Source organism: Dama dama, chromosome 9 (genome assembly GCF_033118175.1).
Source record: "Dama dama isolate Ldn47 chromosome 9, ASM3311817v1, whole genome shotgun sequence".
Lineage (NCBI taxonomy): Eukaryota > Metazoa > Chordata > Mammalia > Artiodactyla > Cervidae > Dama > Dama dama.
Window position 1 is genome coordinate 102,287,785 of NC_083689.1, and position 21,966 is coordinate 102,309,750.

The following is a 21,966-nucleotide window of genomic DNA, read 5'->3' on the forward strand; positions in this document are numbered from 1 at the left end:
CCAGCCTGCGTCAAGGGAAGATGATTGAACACGGGCAAGAATGTCAGAGCTGTGGGTCACTGGGAGGCGTATCGTTCAGGGTCCTCCAGAGAAACCGAACCAATAGAATGTATGAGAGAGAGAGAACGAAAGAGAAAGAGAAATTGAGATTTACCTGAGGGGATTGGCCCATACAGTTGTAAGATCTGGCAAGTCTAAAATATTCAAGGCAGGATGGCAGGTAGGAAATCCTGGCAGGAACCGATGTTGCAATCTTGGGTCCAAAGGCATAATTCCTTCCTCTTCCGAGGACCTCAGTCTTTTTTCTTAAGACACTCATCCACATTTTGGACCATAATCTGCTTTACCCAAAGTCAGTGGTTTAAATATTAATTACATCTTCAAAAATACCTTTATAACAACATCTGGGCTAGTGCTTGACCAAATATCTTGGCACTACAGCCTAGCTGACTTGATACCTATAATTAATCACTACAGGAGCCATTTAGAGATTGGGCTTCCCAGGTGGCGCTAGTGGTAAAGAACCCCCCCTGGCCAATGCAGGAGACTTAAGAGACGCTGGTTCTACCCCTGGGTCAGGAAGATCCTCTGGAGGAGACTATAGCAACACACTCCAATATTCTTGCCTGGAGAATCTCATGGACAGAGGAGCCTGGCAGGCTACAGTCCATAGGGTCACAAAGAGTCAGACACAAGTGAACTGACTTAGCACACACGCATATGTAGAAGCATTTACCATGCCACAAAAATGTATATTCAGCTATTTGCCCAAGGAAATAAGTTATTCTCAAGAAAAATATATATTCTACCTCATTCCCCATATATTAGTTTAATTTCCACATGAATCATATTTTATAGATCAATGCATTGAAGTATACTTTATTTTTCCAAGGCAGTTGTTTTGATGTTTTCCAGTAGTTGAAATAAATGTTACTATTTTGTGCAGACAGCCTTTAATTGCTGGCATGTACCTTATGATGTCTGTTGACACTGTTATACCACCAGGAGGGAAAGGTGAGTAATGATCTTTTAGAATTTACCATTACTTCATTATCTAATCTTTAAGGATGATTTACAGTACATCTTTTATAAACACTTGAAATGATCAATATTTTTGAGTCCCTGAAAAATAAACCAGTTCTTTATTATCCTTGGAGTTAAAATAGGTTTTTGTGTTATTCCAAGCCAGCAGTTTATTATTTTCCAGTTGTATGCCAAGAATTGAGGTCCATAGGGAAGTAGTGAGTAATATAAATTTAAATATAATTATTGAGTATTTTACAAATAAATCATCCATTCTTCAGATGCCAAAACAAATTTCTTAATATACTGTGGCATAAACTACTATAAAGAATATCAGATTAAGAATCAAAAGCTATCAAATCCAGTCTTTGAACATAGATTTGTAAAATGGGTATAATAATAGCTAATTTCTCCTAAATTTACAAAAAAAAACTATTAGAATGAGTATAATGTTATTTATTGCTGTAAATGTCTTATCCTTTGGTGGGAGTGTCATATTATTCATTTGTTCTTACTGGGGATCTGTTAAAGTCAATGACGAGTACGATCTCGTTACTTTTCACTGTCTAATTTTAAAAAGACATTTATTGAAAAATTAACTGTGTGTTAGTCTATAAGGAAGGAAAAGTATATGAAATGTTTTCTTCTCCACAGGAACTGTCAATCTCATTATCTTAGGTGTTTGAAATAAATTTTTCAAAAATCCTTCTGTTCTAAAAATAAAAACCAATGTTTAAGCTTTTTCAGCTGCACAAATTTCATGATAAAGGTATCAAATTAAGCCTGAGTTTTCACTGACAATGTGTGTTGATCTGACTCTAGTCATTTTATGAGTGAAACAGAATATAAGGGGTTCTTAACTCATCTTAGTAAGAAGCTGGCCCATAGTAAGTGCTTAATACCTCTGAGTACATGAGTTTGTATTTACTCAAAAACCCCATGCTTAGCTGCTTGTGGATACTCTATACATACTGTTAGTCAAGAATAATGTTATTTTCCAGTTGAGTAATGACTTTTTTCTGTGTTTTCATTTCTAACAGTGGTGAATTCTGATATTTCATGCCATTATAAAAAGTATCCAATGCATGTCTTTGCCTACAGAGTTCACACTCACCATTTAGGTAAGAACTTTACATATTAAATGATATGCCACTGTGCTTGCTAATGCTGTAAATGTAAAATGTAGATTATATCTGACCTTAAATCTGTTTCATCTGTTTCAGTGAAAGAGATTTTGTGCAGTACCTTAAAATTCTTTATGTGTTTTCATCATATTGTTTTCATTAAAGTGCCAAGCATTCTGGTTTCTGAAAATATTTGTATTTTTTTTTTTGCAGTAAGAAAACAAATAATGCCTTTTATCTTTCTAATACTTTATATAGTTATAATTTGTGTTCATTACAGGCAAGGTAGTAAGTGGATACAGAGTAAGAAATGGACAGTGGACCCTGATTGGACGCCAAAGCCCCCAACTGCCACAGGTGTGTAGAATATAGTACAATTTTGAGAGAAAAAAAAATTATTAATCAGCAGGTAGTAATTTGTAAAGCCCTTATAGAACCCTTGTGAATTTCTCTTGAATCTAAACATCTCTAAATCTACCTTTACTCTATAAGCTGTGTATATTCTTTTTTTTTTTTTTTTAGTTATTTCCAATGTGATGGTTTCCTTATCAGTTCTCTTAGTATTTCTAAGCAGGCTGAAGTGTATCTGTGTATGTGTGTATATTCATCCTCTCTACCCAGGGTACCCCGAGCCTCACGTTATTAAGCGTGAGTTTCTGGGTTTTGTTGATAATTTTAATGAATTATTCTCTCTGTCTTCTCTGCAGGCCTTCTACCCAGCAGAGCACCCAGTGGATGTTAGTTTTGGTGACCTGCTTGCAGCAAGATGCGTGTTCACTGGTGAAGGAAGGACAGAAGTCACGCACATTGGGTATGCTTTCACAGATTCCATTAGTTAAAAATACTTTATTAGGACAAGGCATGGTTATAAGTGACAGTTATCTGCATAAATGAATGGCATATTTTTCTCTGTTATAAACAGTTGGGACAAACCCTAGCGTTTTATGATTTTAGGATTGATTGAGTTGGTCAAACTGCAGAACATGTGCTTCGTTTTTCATAATTCCTTTCTTCCTGCTTATTGAAGGCCTTTAGGATCACACCTCTACATAGTATAGTTGCCACAAGAGTGTATATTACTTCCTGTACATCTTAATAAAGAAAAATGTAATGATTATAATTTTTTTCTCAAGTGTCCTTTTGCCCTATAGTCAAATTTAAGTGAATATATAGGTTCTGCATATAATGGTGGCCATTAATTACTCAGAACCAGGATTTTTTTTCTACCTGTTTAAACCTTTATGTATTCATTATGAGAATGTTCAACTTTTAAGTAAGCTTCAAAATACTGAGCTGCTTTGAAATAAGTATGTTTTATAACACCAAGTACATTTTTCAAAGCACTATGAACTCTTTCACAAAGGGTTTGCCTAAATTAAAAATGAAAGATAAAGTCTCTTATCATGTTTTTTGGTTAGAAAAGAACTAAGGAGCCTCCTTTCCATTTTAAACTAGGTTATAAAATATTTACTGACACCACCTAGAAGATGGAGCTTTAAACCATTTATCTTTTGATCAAAGAGGAGTTACAGAGAGTAGACATCTGAAAATATGCATTAGATGCACAGATGATTCTTATGATGACAATGCTAGCTGTTGGTTGTTAGGGGATACAGAAAAGGTACTGATGCAGGTGAATGAAAGAAAAAACCACTTGAGATGGTAGAATAGGATTTTTTTATGTCAGCCTAAAAGGATTTTTTATTAATAAGCATCAATTTTGAGACCAATGATAAATAGAAAAAAGTTATCATTTTATATTAAACAAGGAAATTTTAACAGATTTGCTTTTAGATGAATTTGGTAAATTTAAGATGGAGATGTGAGGGAAGCAATAAAATTATTGAGTTGCATAAAATGGTAACAAAAGAATTGACAAGGTAGATATAATTAGATTTTAAAAAGTCTAATAATTCACTTTACTAACAATCTTTACATACATGAAGTGTAGTGTTTCTGGAACTTTATTTAAATGCCATTCGTTATTTTATTAACCTTTGAAATAAACAAAGGAGTAAAACAAGTCCCTTTCAACACATTTTTTGTATTAGTTTTCAAGTTCAGGTGTGAAATAAGTAGAACTTTTTTTTTTTTGCTTAAAGGTACCTTTACAATTTGGGAGGGTTTGTAACTTCTGACAGATTCTATCTTTTGAGTATCCTCTGTGTAGCAATATCAGCCATGGAAATTAATGACTTGTTATAGTACCAGGATGAGAGGCCAAAGTGATCTCTGGGGGCCTGTTTCAGTTTCATGAGTCCGGAATAATTCTAGTCTTTTTTTAAAATGTGCATTTTGCTTTAAAATAATATGCTAAAATGACTGTACCAATCTATCTTTTTGTAAGTGTCCTGTGGGCTAAAGGAAACGCCACTTTGTAATATAAATGAAGTAGAAAGAAATTATAGGAAATTAACTTAGGGGTCAGTCTGTATTCTGAATATTTAATTTATACTAAGAAAGCAGGAAATTTTGGATAAATTTAAATATGAATTAAATCCTCATAATAATGCACAGCATTCCTATAGCATGTGGTATGCTTCTCAGTAATAACAACAATGCATCCATTTTGTAAAATACAGAATACCACCTCCATAGGGTACTATAGTATCACAATTGAGAAGGTAACCAATAAAAGGAGAAAACTAGTCTGTTTATGATGTATTTTAAATTAAACATGTGTTATGTGTGCTCAGTCATATCCAAGTGTATGCAGCCTCATGAACTGTAGCCCACCAAGCTTCTCTGTCCATGGAATTTTTCAGGCAAGCATACTAGAGCAGGTTGCCATTTCCTACTCCAGGGGATCTTCTCAACCTAAGGATCGAACCCACGTCTCTTGTGTCTCCTGCATTGGCAGGTGTATTCTTTACCGCTGTGCCCCTTGGGAAGCCCATTTTAAGTAAATGATACTCTGTAAATCTCCCTCTCTTCTCTGTTCCCATCTAACCCCCAACCCACATACACAGACGTCACTCCCACTGGCCTAGGTTTGAGCCCTGAGCCTAAAGCCTGACTTAAATGCAAGTCCCACTTATCCAGAGGTCTAGGTCTTACGGGGCCAGCAGATGTCCCCTCCACGTGCTGGAAGAACTGTGGGTTCCCGGTTTTTAACCTTCCTGTCCCCCAGCCACCTGGAAACTAGGTTTAACAGGAAAATTATACCACCAGTGGCCTTACCAGTAAGAGTTTCAGTTGAGGGATTCATCTGCCCAGTGCTGGTTTAACTCTGCATTAAGCTAGAATTTTAGACCTGGAGAAAACTTACGTAGAGCAGAGTTAACTAATCAGAAACAGTTAAAAAACTCAGGACAGTTTTTAACCAGAGGTTCAACTCAAAATGCAGCTATTAGAAACACGTGAATTTAAGACAAAATGTATCAATAAACTTAATGATAAAGTTTTAACCCAGATACGTTACTTCTTTTCAAATAGTATCTATGAATATTATATCTTAGGCAAATTGTACTCATGTATACATTGACAATATAGTACTAATTGACCTACACATAAGCAATATTTTGTGCCTGACACTGCATTGTATATTTTATATTCAACATGAGGCTTCTCTTAGTTCATTTCACTGTTTAGTCAAGTTTAAACATCCAAAGAAGAATTAAATTGAGTGAGCCAAATAAGCTAATTAAGTTAGCTACTTTGCCTAAAAGTATATATGCTAAAATTTAGAATTACCTCTTGAGAATTGGTAGATATTATTTACCAATTTGGTCAGTTTTGTTGGTCATATTTTTCATTTGGAGACAGTTATTTCATATACATATGAGAAGGTCTAGTAAATGTTTGTAGTTACTAAGCACAACACTTTAATCAGCATTTAAAGTATATTATATGCAAATAAAGTTATATGGTCAATAGCACCTTAATATACAAGTTTTAGGGCTTCTCAGGTGGTGCTAGTGGTAAAGATTCTGCCTGCCAATGCAGGAGACTCGAGAGATGTGGGTTTGCTCCCTGGGTCAGGAAGATCCCCAGAGGAAGAAATGGCAACCCACTCCAGTATTTTTGCCTGGAAAATTCCACGGACAGAGGAGCCTGGCAGGCTACAGCCCATAGGTCACAAAGAGTCAGATATGACTGAGCACACATGTATTCGTAGTAGTGTACAAGTTTTAAAGCACCAGGAAACCTTTTAAGAAACAATTCAGAGCTTTGCAAAATAACATCTTTAAAGTCTTTGTATTTCTTTCCAAAAAAAAATTAAAAAATTAAAAAAATAAAGTCTTTGTATTTCTTTCCAAAGCTAGTCTTTTATCATTGTTGGCCCAGTCTAGCATGACATATGAAGATACGTGTAGGGCTAGGGATGAGGGAATTGCCAGAGTGGCGTGTCACTGTCTGAAACATAGTCACGGTGTTCTACACTGTTTGGGTTTTTATAAATGATGCATTTCAGAATACTTGATGCTTCCTTAAATATCTATTACATACCTTTATAATATGAAATTATATATTTTTTATAAAACCCTGGTTGATGGATAGATGAAAGAAAGAGAAATAGACAGACATAAATATTTATGAGAAATGCTGTAAATTGAGTTCATAATATTGACCTGACTCAGCAGTATGATGTATGGGGGTAACAGGTTATGCTACCTGTAATAAATTATAGGCATCTGTTAAGACAAATGATTTATTCTGCTTCATTCAACAGATAGTTATTGAGGACCTACTATTTTCAGGCTCCCCACACGCTGTCAGGATTAAAGCTAGCTGGTGTAAAAGAAGTAATTGTCACATACGCACCTTATTATGCATGAACAGGAGAGAAAAGCAGCCCTGTAGTTTGGGGATCTAGGTGATACCAGCCGTCATCATTCAGGGAACCAACAGTGGCGATAGGGACTGTTGAAAGGGCCATCTGGTGGGGCTGGAGAAGGTCAGAACACGGTCCTCCTCCACACTCGCTTACGTTAACACGCATGAGGTTGACAGAGTCGAATTGCATATATTATTCTCTATGGAAGAGAAGGTGGACGTGTTACAGTTCTTCCTTAGGAACATAGAAAGCAACTTGGTTTAAAGTCAGATCTTTTGAGTGAAAGAAAGATGAATGGGGAATAATGTAGGCAAACTGTGTTGGCTGATACTAAGGATCATTTGAATCCTAACCTGTTTAAGATATGATAGTTTCTCTGTCAGTTAGGAGCTGAGTTCCTTTGACTACAAGTTCAATTATCGGTGGAAAGAAAGAAAGTATGGCTTTTCTTTTCCTTCAGCTGTAAAATGAAATTTTCTCTGTGATTGTGAAGATTCTTATTTAATCAGCTCAATATTGTGTCATAGAGTCAATGCCTCAAATGAGCTATATTTGGTAAACTGATGAGGCGGTTTCACAAAATCACACGTATTTAGAGATGAACATGGGCACAACATTCCCAAGCGGATAAAATGTAGAAGTATCTTTCCATGGGTTAATTGCAAGTTTCATTTATTCTTATATAAACCTATTCAGTTTTTTCCTTTCCCTAATTTGGGAAGGTTTCATTTCACTTTTCCTGCTCTGCACCATGATTTCAAGGTTTTCTAAACCAGGGCCACATCTTAAATTCCTTTTCCCTCATTTCTCTGTCTTAGTCTATATACCCTTTTCCTCATTTTGAATGGGGAAGGGCAGATAATATAGTGAGAGGCTCCAGCTTATTACTTTGGCTCCAGCCCTTCCTTTTATATAGCACATAATTTTCTGACCAACTCCTAAGCTGCTAAAATATAATTCTTAGCGGTGGTGTTTTGACACATGAAGATACGTGTAGGGAACAGGTGTTTGTTTGGGATTGCACTTCACCCTTTGCTTATATTTCATGGGAAAGGCAATTACCCTGACAGGTATCAGATTCGAAGGGTGAAAAGCCAAATTATTTTCAAAGCATAAACAGAGCTTCCTATGACCATTCCTGTGGTCTCTCAGGGGCTCTCCATTTTCAGAGCTTAGAGAAACCACATCCCTGTTTGGAATAGATTTTTCTTCTTTTTTTCCCTTCCCTTGCTGATGTCATTACTGTTGCTATGGAGAGGAAATAAGTGCTGCGTGACATTGCTGGAAAAATCAACACTGACGTATTTCTGTACAGCAAATAGTCCATTTCAGAGCTTGTTTTTTTATTAGCAGAGGCTTGCTAAAAATTGTCAGAACCAGTACCAAAAAGGAAATGTTCCTTTGCCGGAACCACTTTGGTTTATAAAAGTTTTGTGATGGTGTACCTAAACATTTCCTCCCGAATAATAGAAAAAGAGTATGAAGTGCATAACAGCCCAAGTGAATTGAGGAAGAAGAAAACATGTTTTATAAACTGTTAGGCATGATTTATATTATTTGAAACGCTTTTTCTTGGAAATGACCACCCCACTGTTTAAAAATCTGTTTTTAACCTTGAGTTATTCAGTCGTCCAGCACTACCCCATTCAGATCTGAACTTTCGGAAGAGATTAGGCCTACTTTCACTTTGTATCATTCCTCAGGCATTCTTTTCTTCCCTACTATAGAAATCAAGGTGCCAAGTCAGAAATGAGAGATACGTTTATGATATCCTCGTATCAACACATGATTCTTGATTCATCTCACCCTAAGGAACAAAGCGATAACCAAAAGCGAGATCCCAGACTCTCATGGTTAAATGGAAAAAGCCATTTTAATATAAGCTTGTAAATAATATGTGATATTTCTGTTGAACTGTTCTGAATTTTATTGTTATTAAGTAAATAATTAAATTTTCCCATGAGAAAAATACTTTGCTTTATCAATGAGTTTTAACAACTAGAAGAAGGACTAAAAAATAAAAGAATTTAGAAGAGAAAAGAAAGCCTCTCATTGCAACTAAAATGTCATTTCCATCTGTAGTATTTGGTGATATCCATGGAGTGAGTACAAAAAGATACTCCATTATTAAGTGGAAAAATGCCATTGACAGTGTGCTCTTGGTGTTGAAAACTGTGATGGATTTTAATGAAAGCTATAAAATAAATGCATAATATGTCCACCTTTGAATCTACTGCTGGCAGATTGACCAGTTACATTTTTCTTGCATGAAGAATGTGTTCTGTGTGAATGACTAATCTGTCGTGTCTGTGGGTTTTTTTCTTGTTTGGTTGGTTGTTTTCATTCTGTTTTGTTTTTTGCCTGCAGTGGCACGTCTAGTGATGAAATGTGCAACTTATACATTATGTATTACATGGAAGCCAAGCATGCAGTTTCTTTCATGACCTGTACACAGAATGTAGCTCCGGATGTGTTCAGAACCATACCACCAGAGGCCAATATTCCAATTCCTGTGAAATCCGATATGGTTATGATGCATGGACATCACAAAGGTAAAATTGGGGTTTAATTTAAAGCAACATGTGTTTTTATGCTTTTCATTTTCTTACATGTTTTACTTGACTATATGAATAATAGTTCAAATCATCCTCTTTCTATCAAACAGTTGCACGTGTTCATGAAATCTGATTCTCTTTTTTCCCCCTTTTATCCTTTTTCTCCCCTCCTGACATGTCCCTATCAAAACAGTTAAAATGAAAATTCTCAACTAGTGATGAAACAGATTCATTTGGGACCAAGTCTGTAAATAAAGATCTTTCTTCATGTAGTTCATGTTTCTAGTTTCCTCATTTCATTCTTTCTATAGCCAGTAATGAATTATGCAATTTATGAATTTATATACCATGTTCTAAAGAGTGCCACAGTTTGTAAATGGAAATGGTTATCATCTCTGATCATACCTTACATTATCTGTTTAATGAGTCTCTTCAAGCTAAGAACAATTCTTGATCTATGAGGCATTACTAGCCTTAGTCTTTTTGATCACATTCTCAGAATTGTACTTTAACTTACTGTTCATCTGCAAAATGGTCATGATTGTCATTTCTTTAGCTTAAAATTGCAAAACCCATACTTTTTATTGGATGAAGTATCATGAGACTTGACTATTACAAGTTCAGTCTTAATGCCAGAACAACTTCTTATTTCTTTCTACAGGAAATTTTATAAAAGAAGTTAACATAGCAAGCAGGTCATTTATTAACATTCCAATATATTTTTAAAATGTACTTGTAAATGTTCTGAAAATATCCTAAGTTCAATTTTAAAAATAATACAAGCAGTTTTATTAATGCATCTTAAAAATTCTATATCATGTATATATTACTGCAATGGTAGTTGACTCTGGTATTAAGCCAGAGTCTGGCACTTGGTAGTTATGATAGAGTTTTTGTGAATTAGGAGGGCATTTCTACCATATAAATTCTTAATACTATTGTTTTTATGAAACACAGGATCCTGAAAATATTTTTATGTTGATAGCATATTTCCCGAAAACTATGTACAGTGTGTGATATACACTGCAAATTTATGCTCAGCTCTTTTGATCCTTTATAGAAACAGAGAACAAAGACAAGACTTCTCTACTACAGCAGCCCAAACGAGAAGAAGAAGTGTTAGAACAGGGTATGTATGCTTCCTGCTATAGCTGGTCATATCAAAGTATTCACTTCCAAATAGGCAACCAAAATTTAAAGTTATTGAGATACTTTAGGTCTTTCTTTATCAGCCTAATGCCTCCATATTACAGATTTTATATAATGTATAATTCATGAGAAAATAATCAACTGTTACACTTTGGCTTTGACAATTCATTAATGTAATTTAGTCCCATTAAATTTTTCTGTGTTTTATCTTATTTAATATTGTCACTTTTATACAGAGTGCAATAAGTGCAAATATAGTCATTAGAAACAGTTAGTGGGCTGCTTTTGAAACCTTATGACCTTTAACATTTAAATTCTTATGTGATTTGTATGGTGTATTCATTCGCTATATTTGAGGTTCAAGAAAAAAAGAAATGGAGTTAAACCGTATCTTGCCTCTCTTTTAAGTCATTCTTCTCTGCCTTCAGTTAAGGTAGGAGGGATTATCATCTTAAGCAATTGCTGTTTTGGGTTAAGTTGCCATCTGATGAGTTAAGAAGGCTTTGTTCTTCCTCTGTTCAGTTTACTTAAAGTGGTATATTTGATGTTGTAAGTTGTATACTGCATGTGCTGGCCCTGAAAATTTATTCTCCCAAATCTTGCTTTCTTGCAGTTGTTTAGAAGATAGTACTTTGTGTTAGATTGAAGTATGTTATCAAGTCGTTTTTGGCCTAGATGTAATATATTTTAAAACATTAGTTTAATGTTAATGTAAACACACTTCTAATGACAACATAAAGTATATAGGAAATAAGATTTTTCTATTAGCAGATATAGAAATTTGTGACTCTTTGGATATTGAAAACCACTATCGGAATCACTCAAAATGTGTTTTAATAGGTCTAGGTCAAAGATACACTTATAGCTAATGCACTATACACTAATAATAGTACACAAATAGCATATGCAAGATTAAAAATTCAGGCTTTTTAAAGAAAAAAATGCATTCTGAAAGGGGAGTAGGGTGAACTGTAATATAAAAATTTTGGAATTATACAGAGTATGTTCCATAACATCTTATTCTAACAAAGTGACCTAAAAACTTAGCTCAAAGTTGTTTCTATTTTTCTATTAAGTAAAAAAAAAGGAGATAATTTTATACTAAATAATTTATGCTAAATGGTTCATAGTGAACTATTGAGTATGACTTAAAATAGCCAAATTTATTAATGCTGTGTATATAATTTGTAAGGAAATCAATAATTATAGCCTAAACATAGTAACTTAGTTACTTATGGCCTAACTTATAGCCTAAAACATAGTAGTTTTAAGTGTTTACTCTAACTGTCCAGAAATTTAATCAGACTTAAAATGAGTTATTTTGACATTGCACACACTGTTTGAACTGTATGTCTTTGAAATAATTGGAGTCATGTTAGAACACAATTCCAGACACCAACATATGTGGTACAGTAAGGAATGAGACTCCCATTTAGTCCATTCAGCTTGTAAAATATTTCTGTGGAAACTGAGACTGGACTATGTTTTCTTTTTGAAGTTGAGTTGATCAAGGAAGACATTGAAAGCCCTGAAAGATTAGAAACCTAGAGGTCGTATTAGCTGAGTAACCTTAAATATTAGATTTAACCAGTTCTTTTCAAACAATAAGATTTCAGGAGGTGCCATATATGCCTAAAAACCAAAGCCTATGGTATACTTTTATATATTGCTGTTTGTTTACCCTTTTGTGTTTGATAGCATGTACATATAATATTAAGTTTAAATATATGCTTATATATTTATATTGGGCTATATACCCAGTATAGTCTTAATGGTTTCAGAGAAGAATTCTGGGGATACATAAATTATTTTCCTGTAGTTACCATTTTATTCTACTTATGAATAAAAATGCTATTAAGTTATTTAACTTGGGAGGAAGAAACCATTAGGCTGACTCAGTTTTCATACTGCAGGGAAAAAGCTATGGTATTTATATGCTGAAATTAGTGGGTCCATCAGAATGTCACCTCCTAGATTATGTGAAGACAAATACTTCACCAAAAGCCATTTCAATGGCCAGTGTAGCCTCTCTATTCTTCTGCTGGTCTTTGGGGGATCACCAGCCTGGAATTTAAAGAGAAATATAGAAATATTTCAAATGTATATTTGTACACATTGTCCATTTGATTCACTAATGAGATCAATCCGTCTCCTTGCAATACATAGGGCAAATCTACTCATTACTGAGAGAGTGTCCTATTTTTCTCAGAGATGTTTGTTTGCACAAAATATCTATTTGTATTCATCCCCTGGGGGGTTAAATTGACCAAGTAGCTGATAGGAGGGCTCTAGTTATTCAAATAAATTACACCATGTAGGCTAATTTTAAAAGAAAGCCCTCAGACTTAACCCTTTGCCTTATTTTGGTGTTCTAGCCAGAACAATTTATGTTCAAATACTCCTCCTAGTTGTATTGATTCCTTCAATATTTTAAATCTCTGATAAATAAAAGTCCTGAATTATTTCAGTTGTGCTAGCCATAAGCTAGCAGACAGCATTTATGTTCTATTTCCCATTGGAAACAGAACAGTTAAGAAGCAGGAGAGGAAAGACCCAAAACATTAGAGGACATTTACCCAAAGGCAAGCTCTGTACCCGACAACGGCTGAATAGTAGAGAAAGTTCTACCTGGATAGTGCAAACAATATTTTTTTTCTGCTTCTTAATACATTGGCAAAGCAGACAGAAAGATAAAGGTCATGATGTATAATATTAAATGCTGTGTTGGAAAGAAGGGATGACCTTTATTGAGGTAGTAAAAAAAAAAAAAGACAGGGGGTGAGACAGAGAAATACTCATATGCCACAGCCTGAATAAAAGAACTGTATCCGTGCCAGAAATGGACAGGAAGCGGTAGGTACCCCCAGCATGGAGAGAAAACAAAAGACACATCAAACCAATAATCTGTTTAACACAGGTTTATCTAATACTCTGTTTCCCCAGGAAAAATATATTTTGTTTTCTTTGAAATTCTAATCACTAAAAATGCTAGCTATTAATTTTTGCCAGAATATTCGTCCTGGTTGGAAATTAGCTAACAAGGTTGCAAGTTTGAAAGCGACATCTGAGTTGTGTGAATCCAAGTAGAATTGCCCAGCCTGCTGCAGGATCCTTATCTGCCTTTGCTCCCTCTTGAACAGAATTTTGACCGAAGGCAAATGTATCTCAGACTCCGTCTCAAAAGGTGTAATTATGGAAACACCAGAGGAACCTCGTTATATGCACATCTTTACCTATCAGGTTGTCCTGGATCATGCAACAGTGGAAAACATTTTAATGAGGCTTTAATTAAATCTGCAGAGATTTTTTTTTAATAATGTTATTTGGCTTTTAAAAATTACATTCATTATAGAAGATATGGAAATTATAGAAAGGTATAAAAAAGTAAATAAAAATCATCCATAATCCCTAGAAATATGGATGTATATGTACATCCTGTATGTGAAATATGTATTATACATATATACATACATTATTTTTGAAATATTTAGATCATAATGTATGCAGATTTTTATATCTTCTTTTTAAAATACTGTATCTTGAGTATTTCTTCCAACTATAAAAATTATTGGCATGTGTGACTTTCAGTGGTTGCATAATATATGTATATTCTTGCCCATAGTGCTTTAAAAATAGCCATTTTGTCTATAGGTAAGCTTATGTGAATGAGTGAATGCAGAAAAGCACTAATGGATATTCAAAGCAAACGAAAATGTCACCATGCTTTGAAAATGTTGTTAGTGAAGAATTCCCTGTGTATGTAATATGTGCAATGAGCTAAACAATAAAACCCAACTAGACAGTGATTCTGGGTGGAGGAAATGAATCCTAGGAGATCATACAGAATGAAAAAGGTGTTGAGATTTTTCCAGAGCAGACACATGCAAATATATTCCTTACTTGTATGTTCCGGTTGGCACTTTTAGAAAACTGAGGCATGTTTTTTCCTCTTTTTTCTTATGCATTATGATTTTTTTCATAAACGTTCACTATACCAAAGGTACAACCTGAACCTTCTGGCAATATTGTTTAGGCAAGGAATGTGGGCTGAAACTAAGAGGCATGACAGCTGTTAAGAATTCTGAATTTTGAGTGTTTCTCTCCTTTAAAATTCAAAATATAGATCTAATACTGAAACTTATATTGATTGTATTGGGAAGATTTTAGGCCTTAAAAAAAACTCAAGGCCGAATTGAAAGTCAAATCTACAGTAGTGGTGTGTCCTTGTTACTGTACACTGTTCTCTGGACAGCATTTCTTTTTCAGCAGAAAGAGCCTTTAGTGTGTTTTATTCAGTTTGCTTCAAACTCTTCTCATTGTAGTCTTCATGCTCTAATATAAATCAATCTTTCTACTCAAAGGTCAGCATGAGCTTCTGTATTCCCAAGGCAGGAGGAATATGACAAAAATACAATTTGTAGAGGGAAATCACTCCATGGCCCCAGATAGTTAAAGGTCTTCAGACACCTTCTGTGAAACAGAATAATTTCACAGTGGTTTTATGCTGACAAAAATGAATTACCTTTGGCATGTTTTATCAAACAAGGAGAATCAAGGGAACAAGGTTGCAAGTTAAAAAGACAATAGTGTGCTGGAAAGCTTATTAAAGTAAGAGTTGATAAACCATTTATGAGAAGAGTGAAATACAGGCTGGGCTTAGTGATTAAAATTTAATTCCTTTGTTGTTCAAAATAGGACCCTCCTTTCATTCCCTAATAACGTCCCAATGATTTTAGTAGCATCTTAGCTAATTCCGAGCATTCTCAATGCAGTTTGCTGTTTTAAGGAAAACATGAGTCTTGTTTCTCTTTCCAGTCACTAAAAATGTATCGGTTTGTTATGATATATGAGTGGCTCACAAATTTTTATTTATTGAACTCATCTATCAAACGAAATTTTAAATACCCCCCAAGGCTCTGGGAAGCTGAGCGGATGCTCTTTTGAATTGGTTTCCTAATAACAGAGTAAACAGATGTGGATGATCATTTGTCACCTAGTCTGCCCTTGGGATATAGATCAGTGTGTATGGCAGTCACAAAAGTCATCTCCTAACTTCATTTTTTATATTTGTCTTATTTTCCTAAAAAACAAAAACAAGCAAAAAGCCCATTTCTGCTTCTGATCGTTTCCCAATCAGATGAATCCTATAGAAGTAAAAAGTAATGAAGTTGACTTCACTTGTGATCCTTGAGCTAGTTGCCATGATCTTGTGTTTTATGTCTCTGAGGCTAGTAGGACAGATATTGTGGGTTCAGTTCAGTCGCTCAGTCGTGTCCGACTCTTTGAGACCCCAGGCACGCCAGGCCTCCTTGTCCATCACCAACTCCCGGAGTTTACCCAGACTCATGTCCATTGAGTTGGTGATGCCATCCAGCCATCTCATCCTCTGTCGTCCCCTTCTCCTCCTGCCCCCAATCCCTCCCCACATCAGGGTCTTTTCCAGTGAGTCAACTCTTCCCATCAGGTGGCCAAAGTATTGGAGTCTCAGCTTCAACATCAGTCCTTCCAACAAACACCCAGGACTGATCTCCTTTAGGACGGACTGGTTGGATCTCCTTGCAGTCCAAAGGACTCTCAAGAGTCTTCTCCAACACCACAGTTCAAAAGCATCAATTCTTCAGCACTCAGCTTTCTTTATAGTCCAACTCACACATCCATATGTGACCAGTGGAAAAACCATAGCCTTGACTAGACGGACCTTTGTTGACAAAAGTAATGTTTCTGCTTTTTAATATGCTATCTAGATTGGTCATAACTTTCCTTCCAAGGAGTAAGCGTCTTTTAATTTCATGGCTGCAGTCACCATCTGTGGGTTAGTAATAAGTCAACAGTCAGTAAGCCAAATCACCTTTAACCAGAAGGGAAAGTGTCAGCTCTGCCTGAGTCATAAACCAAGATATGAAACTAAAAAAAAATGCTTTCATTTTTCATTCTTTGTATCCCTCTTATTACAGTTGTTGTTGCATGGTTATAACCTCATTAGCTTAGTTACTTGGCATATTTTGTTAAATTGCTAATGAATATCCTATTTATTCTCCATGTACCATAGAAATCACAGAGCAATAAGCAGCAACAAGAACTGTTTGTTTTAGGTAATGAAGTACTAGTGATTTCTGTGGAAAATGGGAGTTTATATTCTGAAAGATTACCAAGAGTTTCTTGATCATTTTAAAAATAAAATGCCTGCCGGAATTAAAATTCTATGTGTCTAAAAGTAGGGGTAGTTATTTTTTAATCCAATAATCTTAAACTATTTTTTTAAGTATGGGGTAGTTTTTCAAAGGATGTTTCTCTTGTTTACTTTGATCTAACCATATTTCTGAAAGTAAACCAGAGAAATTTCCATACTGGTGGAAGGGAATAGTGAGTAGTCCCAACTAAATAGAAAAATGTCTATTGAGCTGTGAAATAGTTAATGCAAGCAAACAGCTAACAAACTTGGAGTTTAATTGGTAGTGCTTTAGATTTTCTTGTATTAGGCTGCATATTTTCCTGACAGTTAGCTGTTCCTTCTCTTGTGTTTCCCAAATACCAAATCCACTTAGCCAAATAATTTAAAGACCTAGAGCATTTCTACATTTCTTAAGATAAGAGTCAAAGTTTGAAGTGAGAAGAGGAAAGAAATGGCACTCACTGCAGTCTAAAATCATCAAGGAAATATTTTTATCTTTACTAATGCAGTAGCCAAGAGTGGCATTTTTAAAACAGTATTCATTCCAGAATCATTTATTGAATATCTGCTGTGATGGGAACAGTACTAACCACTGGAAATATGATAATGAATAAGAAATGAGAGGATTTTTTTGTTAATATGAAATCATATTTGTAGCTTGCTACTTGTCCCTTTTCAGGTAATTTAAATATACAAAAAAATTTTTTTAGAATACCTTAGAGAATTTTATTATACATGTAAGATATATTGCCAGTGGTAAGTGAAAATTATTAAAAAGGATAGAAAATAGAAAACTCATACTTTTTGAAACCAAAAACCGGTTATCATTCTTTAGGCCAGCATTGTGAAAATCAGTGTAGTATATGTATGTATTGATTAATTTATTAGAGTCTTGTACCGTTGTAAGAAAAAGACAAGCTAGGATAGGACAAAAAAGAAACTTGTTCAATTAGAGAGTGAATCTTGAGCACCTGTTCTCAGAAGACTACTACTTTAGAAAGAAGAAGATTAATCCAGTAAGATTGACAGGTCTGAGGTGGCTTCACAGAGAAGTTTTGGCTGGGGCAGAGCAGAGCGGGGAACCTCGATCCAGTCCCCTTAAAAGGCAGGCCCCCCGGTCAGGCTGTCGCCTTCAAACCCCAGTTCAGCACCTACAGCGGTGCACCTTAGTACCAGACCGTTAGTTTCCTCATCTGAAATGAGTCCTTCATGGAGGCTAAATGTGTTCTGTAGTATAAGGTCTTCAGTAAAGTGACCTGGTCATGCTAAGCTCTCAAAATATATTAGCTGTTATTACTATTACTGTCTTCTGCAGTTTATAAAATACTTCCTCATATGTTATCTCTGTGAAGAGTAAGTAGGGTAATTATACATGCCAGTTTTTCTAGGACTGTTTATGGCTAGAATAAATGTTAATAACACCCCTTTCTTTCTCAAATGTGTCCCAGTTGGCAATTAAATTATCTGGTCCCTTAGCAGCAGGACCCAGAGTAGAGTGAGGAAATACTGTCCGGGAGCACATAGGTTGACAGAGCTGAGGAAGAGGAGTCACACCCGGGGAGTATCGAGGGGAGGCAGGCTCCCTTCAATCACAAGTCATTTGCACAAAGATAGAACATTTTCCTGCTCTAGACTACATAGAGATTTCCCCCGTGGCCCAGACGGTAAAGCGTCTGCCTACAATGCGGGAGGCCTGGGTTCGATCCCTGGGTCAGGAAGATCCCCTGGAGAAGGAAATGGCAACTCACTCCAGTACTCTTGCCTGGAAGATCCCATGGACGGAGGAGCCTGCTAGGCTACAGTCCATGGGGTTGCAAAGAGTCAGACACGACTAAGCAACCTCACCTAGAGTATTTTTAATACCAAGTCCAAACAGATTTTTCTATTGAAAGCAGGGTTGAGGATTTGCCCTGAAGAATAAGGGGTAGAGTCTTTCAACATGACAGTTACAGGGTGTTAAGCATCTCGGATGAGTAATTGTGGTAGGGAGGGAAAAGGTGATGTTGACAAATACCATCAGTGAATCAAATGACTTCGTGATTCACTGCTGAGAGAAGAATAAATCTAATTTTCTGGATTGATTGTCCTAAGACATGGTTTAATACTGAGATACTATTTTTTAAAAAGGTAAAATATCGGGAGAAGAGGGAGAGCTCTGGTTTGGTCCTGTTGAGTTCAAAGTCGCATTGAATTGGGCATTCAATCCGAGAGGAAATTTCCAGATGACAGTTTTATATACCACTAGGATCTCGGTACTAGGAAATCTTCAGATTTCAGAGTCATTTGTCAAGTGTAGCAGCTTAAACTTTGTGAGTGTCTGAGATTACTTAACAGAAAGAGGTCTTCAGTTCAGTTCAGTTGCTCAGTCGTGTCCAACTCTTTGCGACCCCATGGACTGCAGCATACCAGGCTTCCCTGTCCATCACCAACTCCTGGAGCTTACTCAAACTCATGTCCACTGAGTCGGTGATGCCATCCAACCATCTCATCCTCTGTTGTCCCCTTCTCCTCCCGCCTTCATTCTTTCCCAGCATCAGGGTCTTTTCCAAGGAGTCTGGTCTTCGCATCAGGTGGCCAAAGTGTTGGAACCTCAGCTTCAGCATCAGTCCTTCCAATGAACATTCAGAACTGTTTTCCTTTATGATGGACTGGTTGGATCTCCTTGCAGTCCAAGGGACTCTCAAGAGTCTTCTCCAACACCACAGTTCAAAAGCATCTATTTTTCAGCACTCAGCTTTCTTCACAGTCCAACTCTCACATCCATACATGACTACTGGAAAAACCATAGCTTTGACCATATAGACCTTTGTTGGCAAAGTAATTAATGTCTCTGCTTTTTGCTATGCTGTCTAGTTTGGTCATAGCTTTCTTCCAAGGAGCAAGCGTCTTTTAATTTCATGGCTGCAATCACCATCTGCAGTGATTTTGGAGCCCAAGAAAATAAAGTCTGTCACCGTTTCCCTTGTTTCCCCATCTATTTGCCATGAAGTGATGGGACCAGAGGCCATGATCTTAGTTTTCTGAATGTTGAGTTTTAAGCCTGCTTTTTCACTCTCCTCTTTCACTTTCATCAAGAGGCTCTTTAGTTCTTCTTCAGTTTTTGCCATCAGGGTGGTGTCATCTGCATATCTGAGGTTATTTATGTTTCTCCCAGCAATCTTGATTCCAGTTTGTGCTTCATCCAGCCTGGCATTTTGCATGAGGTACCCTGCATATAAGTTAAATAAGCAAGGTGACAATACACAGCCTTGATGCACTCCTTTCCCAATTTGGAACCAGCCTGTTGTCCCATGTCCAGTTCTAATTGTTGCTTCCTGACCTGCGTACAGGTTTCTCAGGAGGCAGGTCAGGTGGTCTGGTTTTCCCTTCTCTAGAAGAATTTTCCACAGTTTGTTGTGATCCAGAGAGTCAAAGGCTTTGGTGTAGTCAGTGAAGCAGAAGTAAAGTGTGCCCAGGGTAGACCTGAGAAAACACCAGCATTTCCACATGTTGGGTGAAATAAGAGGAAGCAAAGATGACAGGTGAAGAGCTGGAAAGAACAGTATTAGAAGGAGAGTTTCTGAAGGGACTCTAAAAGTGCTCCGTGCACCAGTAGGTCAGGATGGAGAGTATGTTGGCTTTGGCAACTAGGAGCTCGTAGGTGACTCTTACTGTACAGGAGTGGAGTAGGGAGTGGAAGCAGATACCTTCCGTTTAGGAAGAAAGAGGACGTGAGGAAGGATGAAGCAGCACACCATCCCACACTGTCCAATACGGTAGACCCTAACCATGTGTGGTGATTGAAATCTGAATCTAAATGAATTCAAAGTAAGCAAACAAAAATAAGGCTTGCCTGGTAGCTCAATTGGTATAGAATCCCCTGCAATGCAGGAGACCACAGTTCGATGATCCCCTGGAGAAGGGAAAGGCCACCCACTTCAGTATTCTTGGGCTTCCCTAGTAACTCAGCTGGTAAAGAATCTGCCTGCAGTGCCAGAGACCTGGGTTCAGTCCCTGGGTTGGGAAGATCCCCTGGAGAAGGGAAAGGCTACCCACTCCTGTATTCTGACCTGGAGAATGCCATGGACTCTATAGTCCGTGGGGTTGCAAAGACTTGGACACAACTCAGCGACTCTCACTTCAGTTGTATAGCTGCATTACAAGCACTCCATTGCCCCTTGCGTCTAGGAGCCATCCTACTGGGAAACACAGGTAAAGACTATTTCCATTATCCCAGAAAGCTCTTGCAGATGGTGCTGGAACTTGTTCCGGAAAGAGGGAAAATGGAAAAACTTGAAAGACGTAGTGTGTCAAAAGAGAAAATCTCTTCTCACCTCCATGACCACTCGAGATAAACACACAGAGAGTGTGTGTGTCTGTGGCCTGAGTCATATCTTTGGCAGAGAAGTTGTGTCAGAGAAGGAGAGGAAGAGCAGATAGGAAAGGCCCTCAAAGGCTCAGAGAGGGCTGGTACCCAGAACATTGGAGTGGGGATGGTTCTTTCTCCAGAAATAGACTGAGAAGCAAAAGAAAGAACAGATACAACCTCTTTTGGCAAAATCAGGAAGCAGATCATAAAGGTAGCCTTGGTGACTTGTTGAGAAAATAGAGGGCTGTAAACATAAAGGGAGCTTTTTTCCATATGACAGTCCTAGTACTTCAATAAGAAATGAAACTGATTTTTAAAAATTTTAGGTAAACTGTAGATTGAAGCAGATGTATGTTGCAACTGGAGTTTGTATCTTTGTCGTTAGTAATTATAATAACTACAGTTTAGTGATATGTAGTTTATGATATCCATTGGACTGGGCGTTTTACGTTAACTATCTCCGTTAAATCCACAGAACAATTTTAAGGGTAGCTGTTGTTTTCTGTTTGTAAAGGTTAAGTAACTGGCTTAAAAGCACAGAGTAGCTATTAAGTGTCAGGGGTTGGATTCGAACACTACTGTGAAATGCAGACCAGACCCTGAGTAACAGCAATAGAGAACAAGAGCAGAGAGCTGTAGCTACACATAGCAGCAGCCCCTACTCTAGCTGTCAAGGCAGGCTTCTTGGATACAAGTGATGCCTAAGGAGCATCTGAAGGTTGAGGCCCTGGGGAGAGAAAATGTCCTGGGAAGGAGAAACAGCATCTTCTTAGAGTTGACATTCAAGGAAGTAAAAGTCCAATATGGCTATAGTATAA

General features: G+C 36.7%; 1 protein-coding gene across 12 annotated transcripts in view; it reads left to right on the plus strand.

The window, feature by feature from the left end:
- PAM (peptidylglycine alpha-amidating monooxygenase) overlaps positions 1-21,966 on the plus strand; it is a 165,597-nt gene that overhangs the window by 89,171 nt on the left and 54,460 nt on the right. For all 12 annotated transcript variants that reach the window (XM_061152083.1, XM_061152084.1, XM_061152085.1 and 9 more), the window contains exons 8-13: positions 947-1,014; positions 2,064-2,144; positions 2,428-2,504; positions 2,855-2,958; positions 9,292-9,476; positions 10,540-10,608. In XM_061152083.1, coding sequence (XP_061008066.1) covers positions 947-1,014; positions 2,064-2,144; positions 2,428-2,504; positions 2,855-2,958; positions 9,292-9,476; positions 10,540-10,608 — 584 coding nt within the window. The remainder of the gene's footprint in view (positions 1-946; positions 1,015-2,063; positions 2,145-2,427; positions 2,505-2,854; positions 2,959-9,291; positions 9,477-10,539; positions 10,609-21,966) is intronic.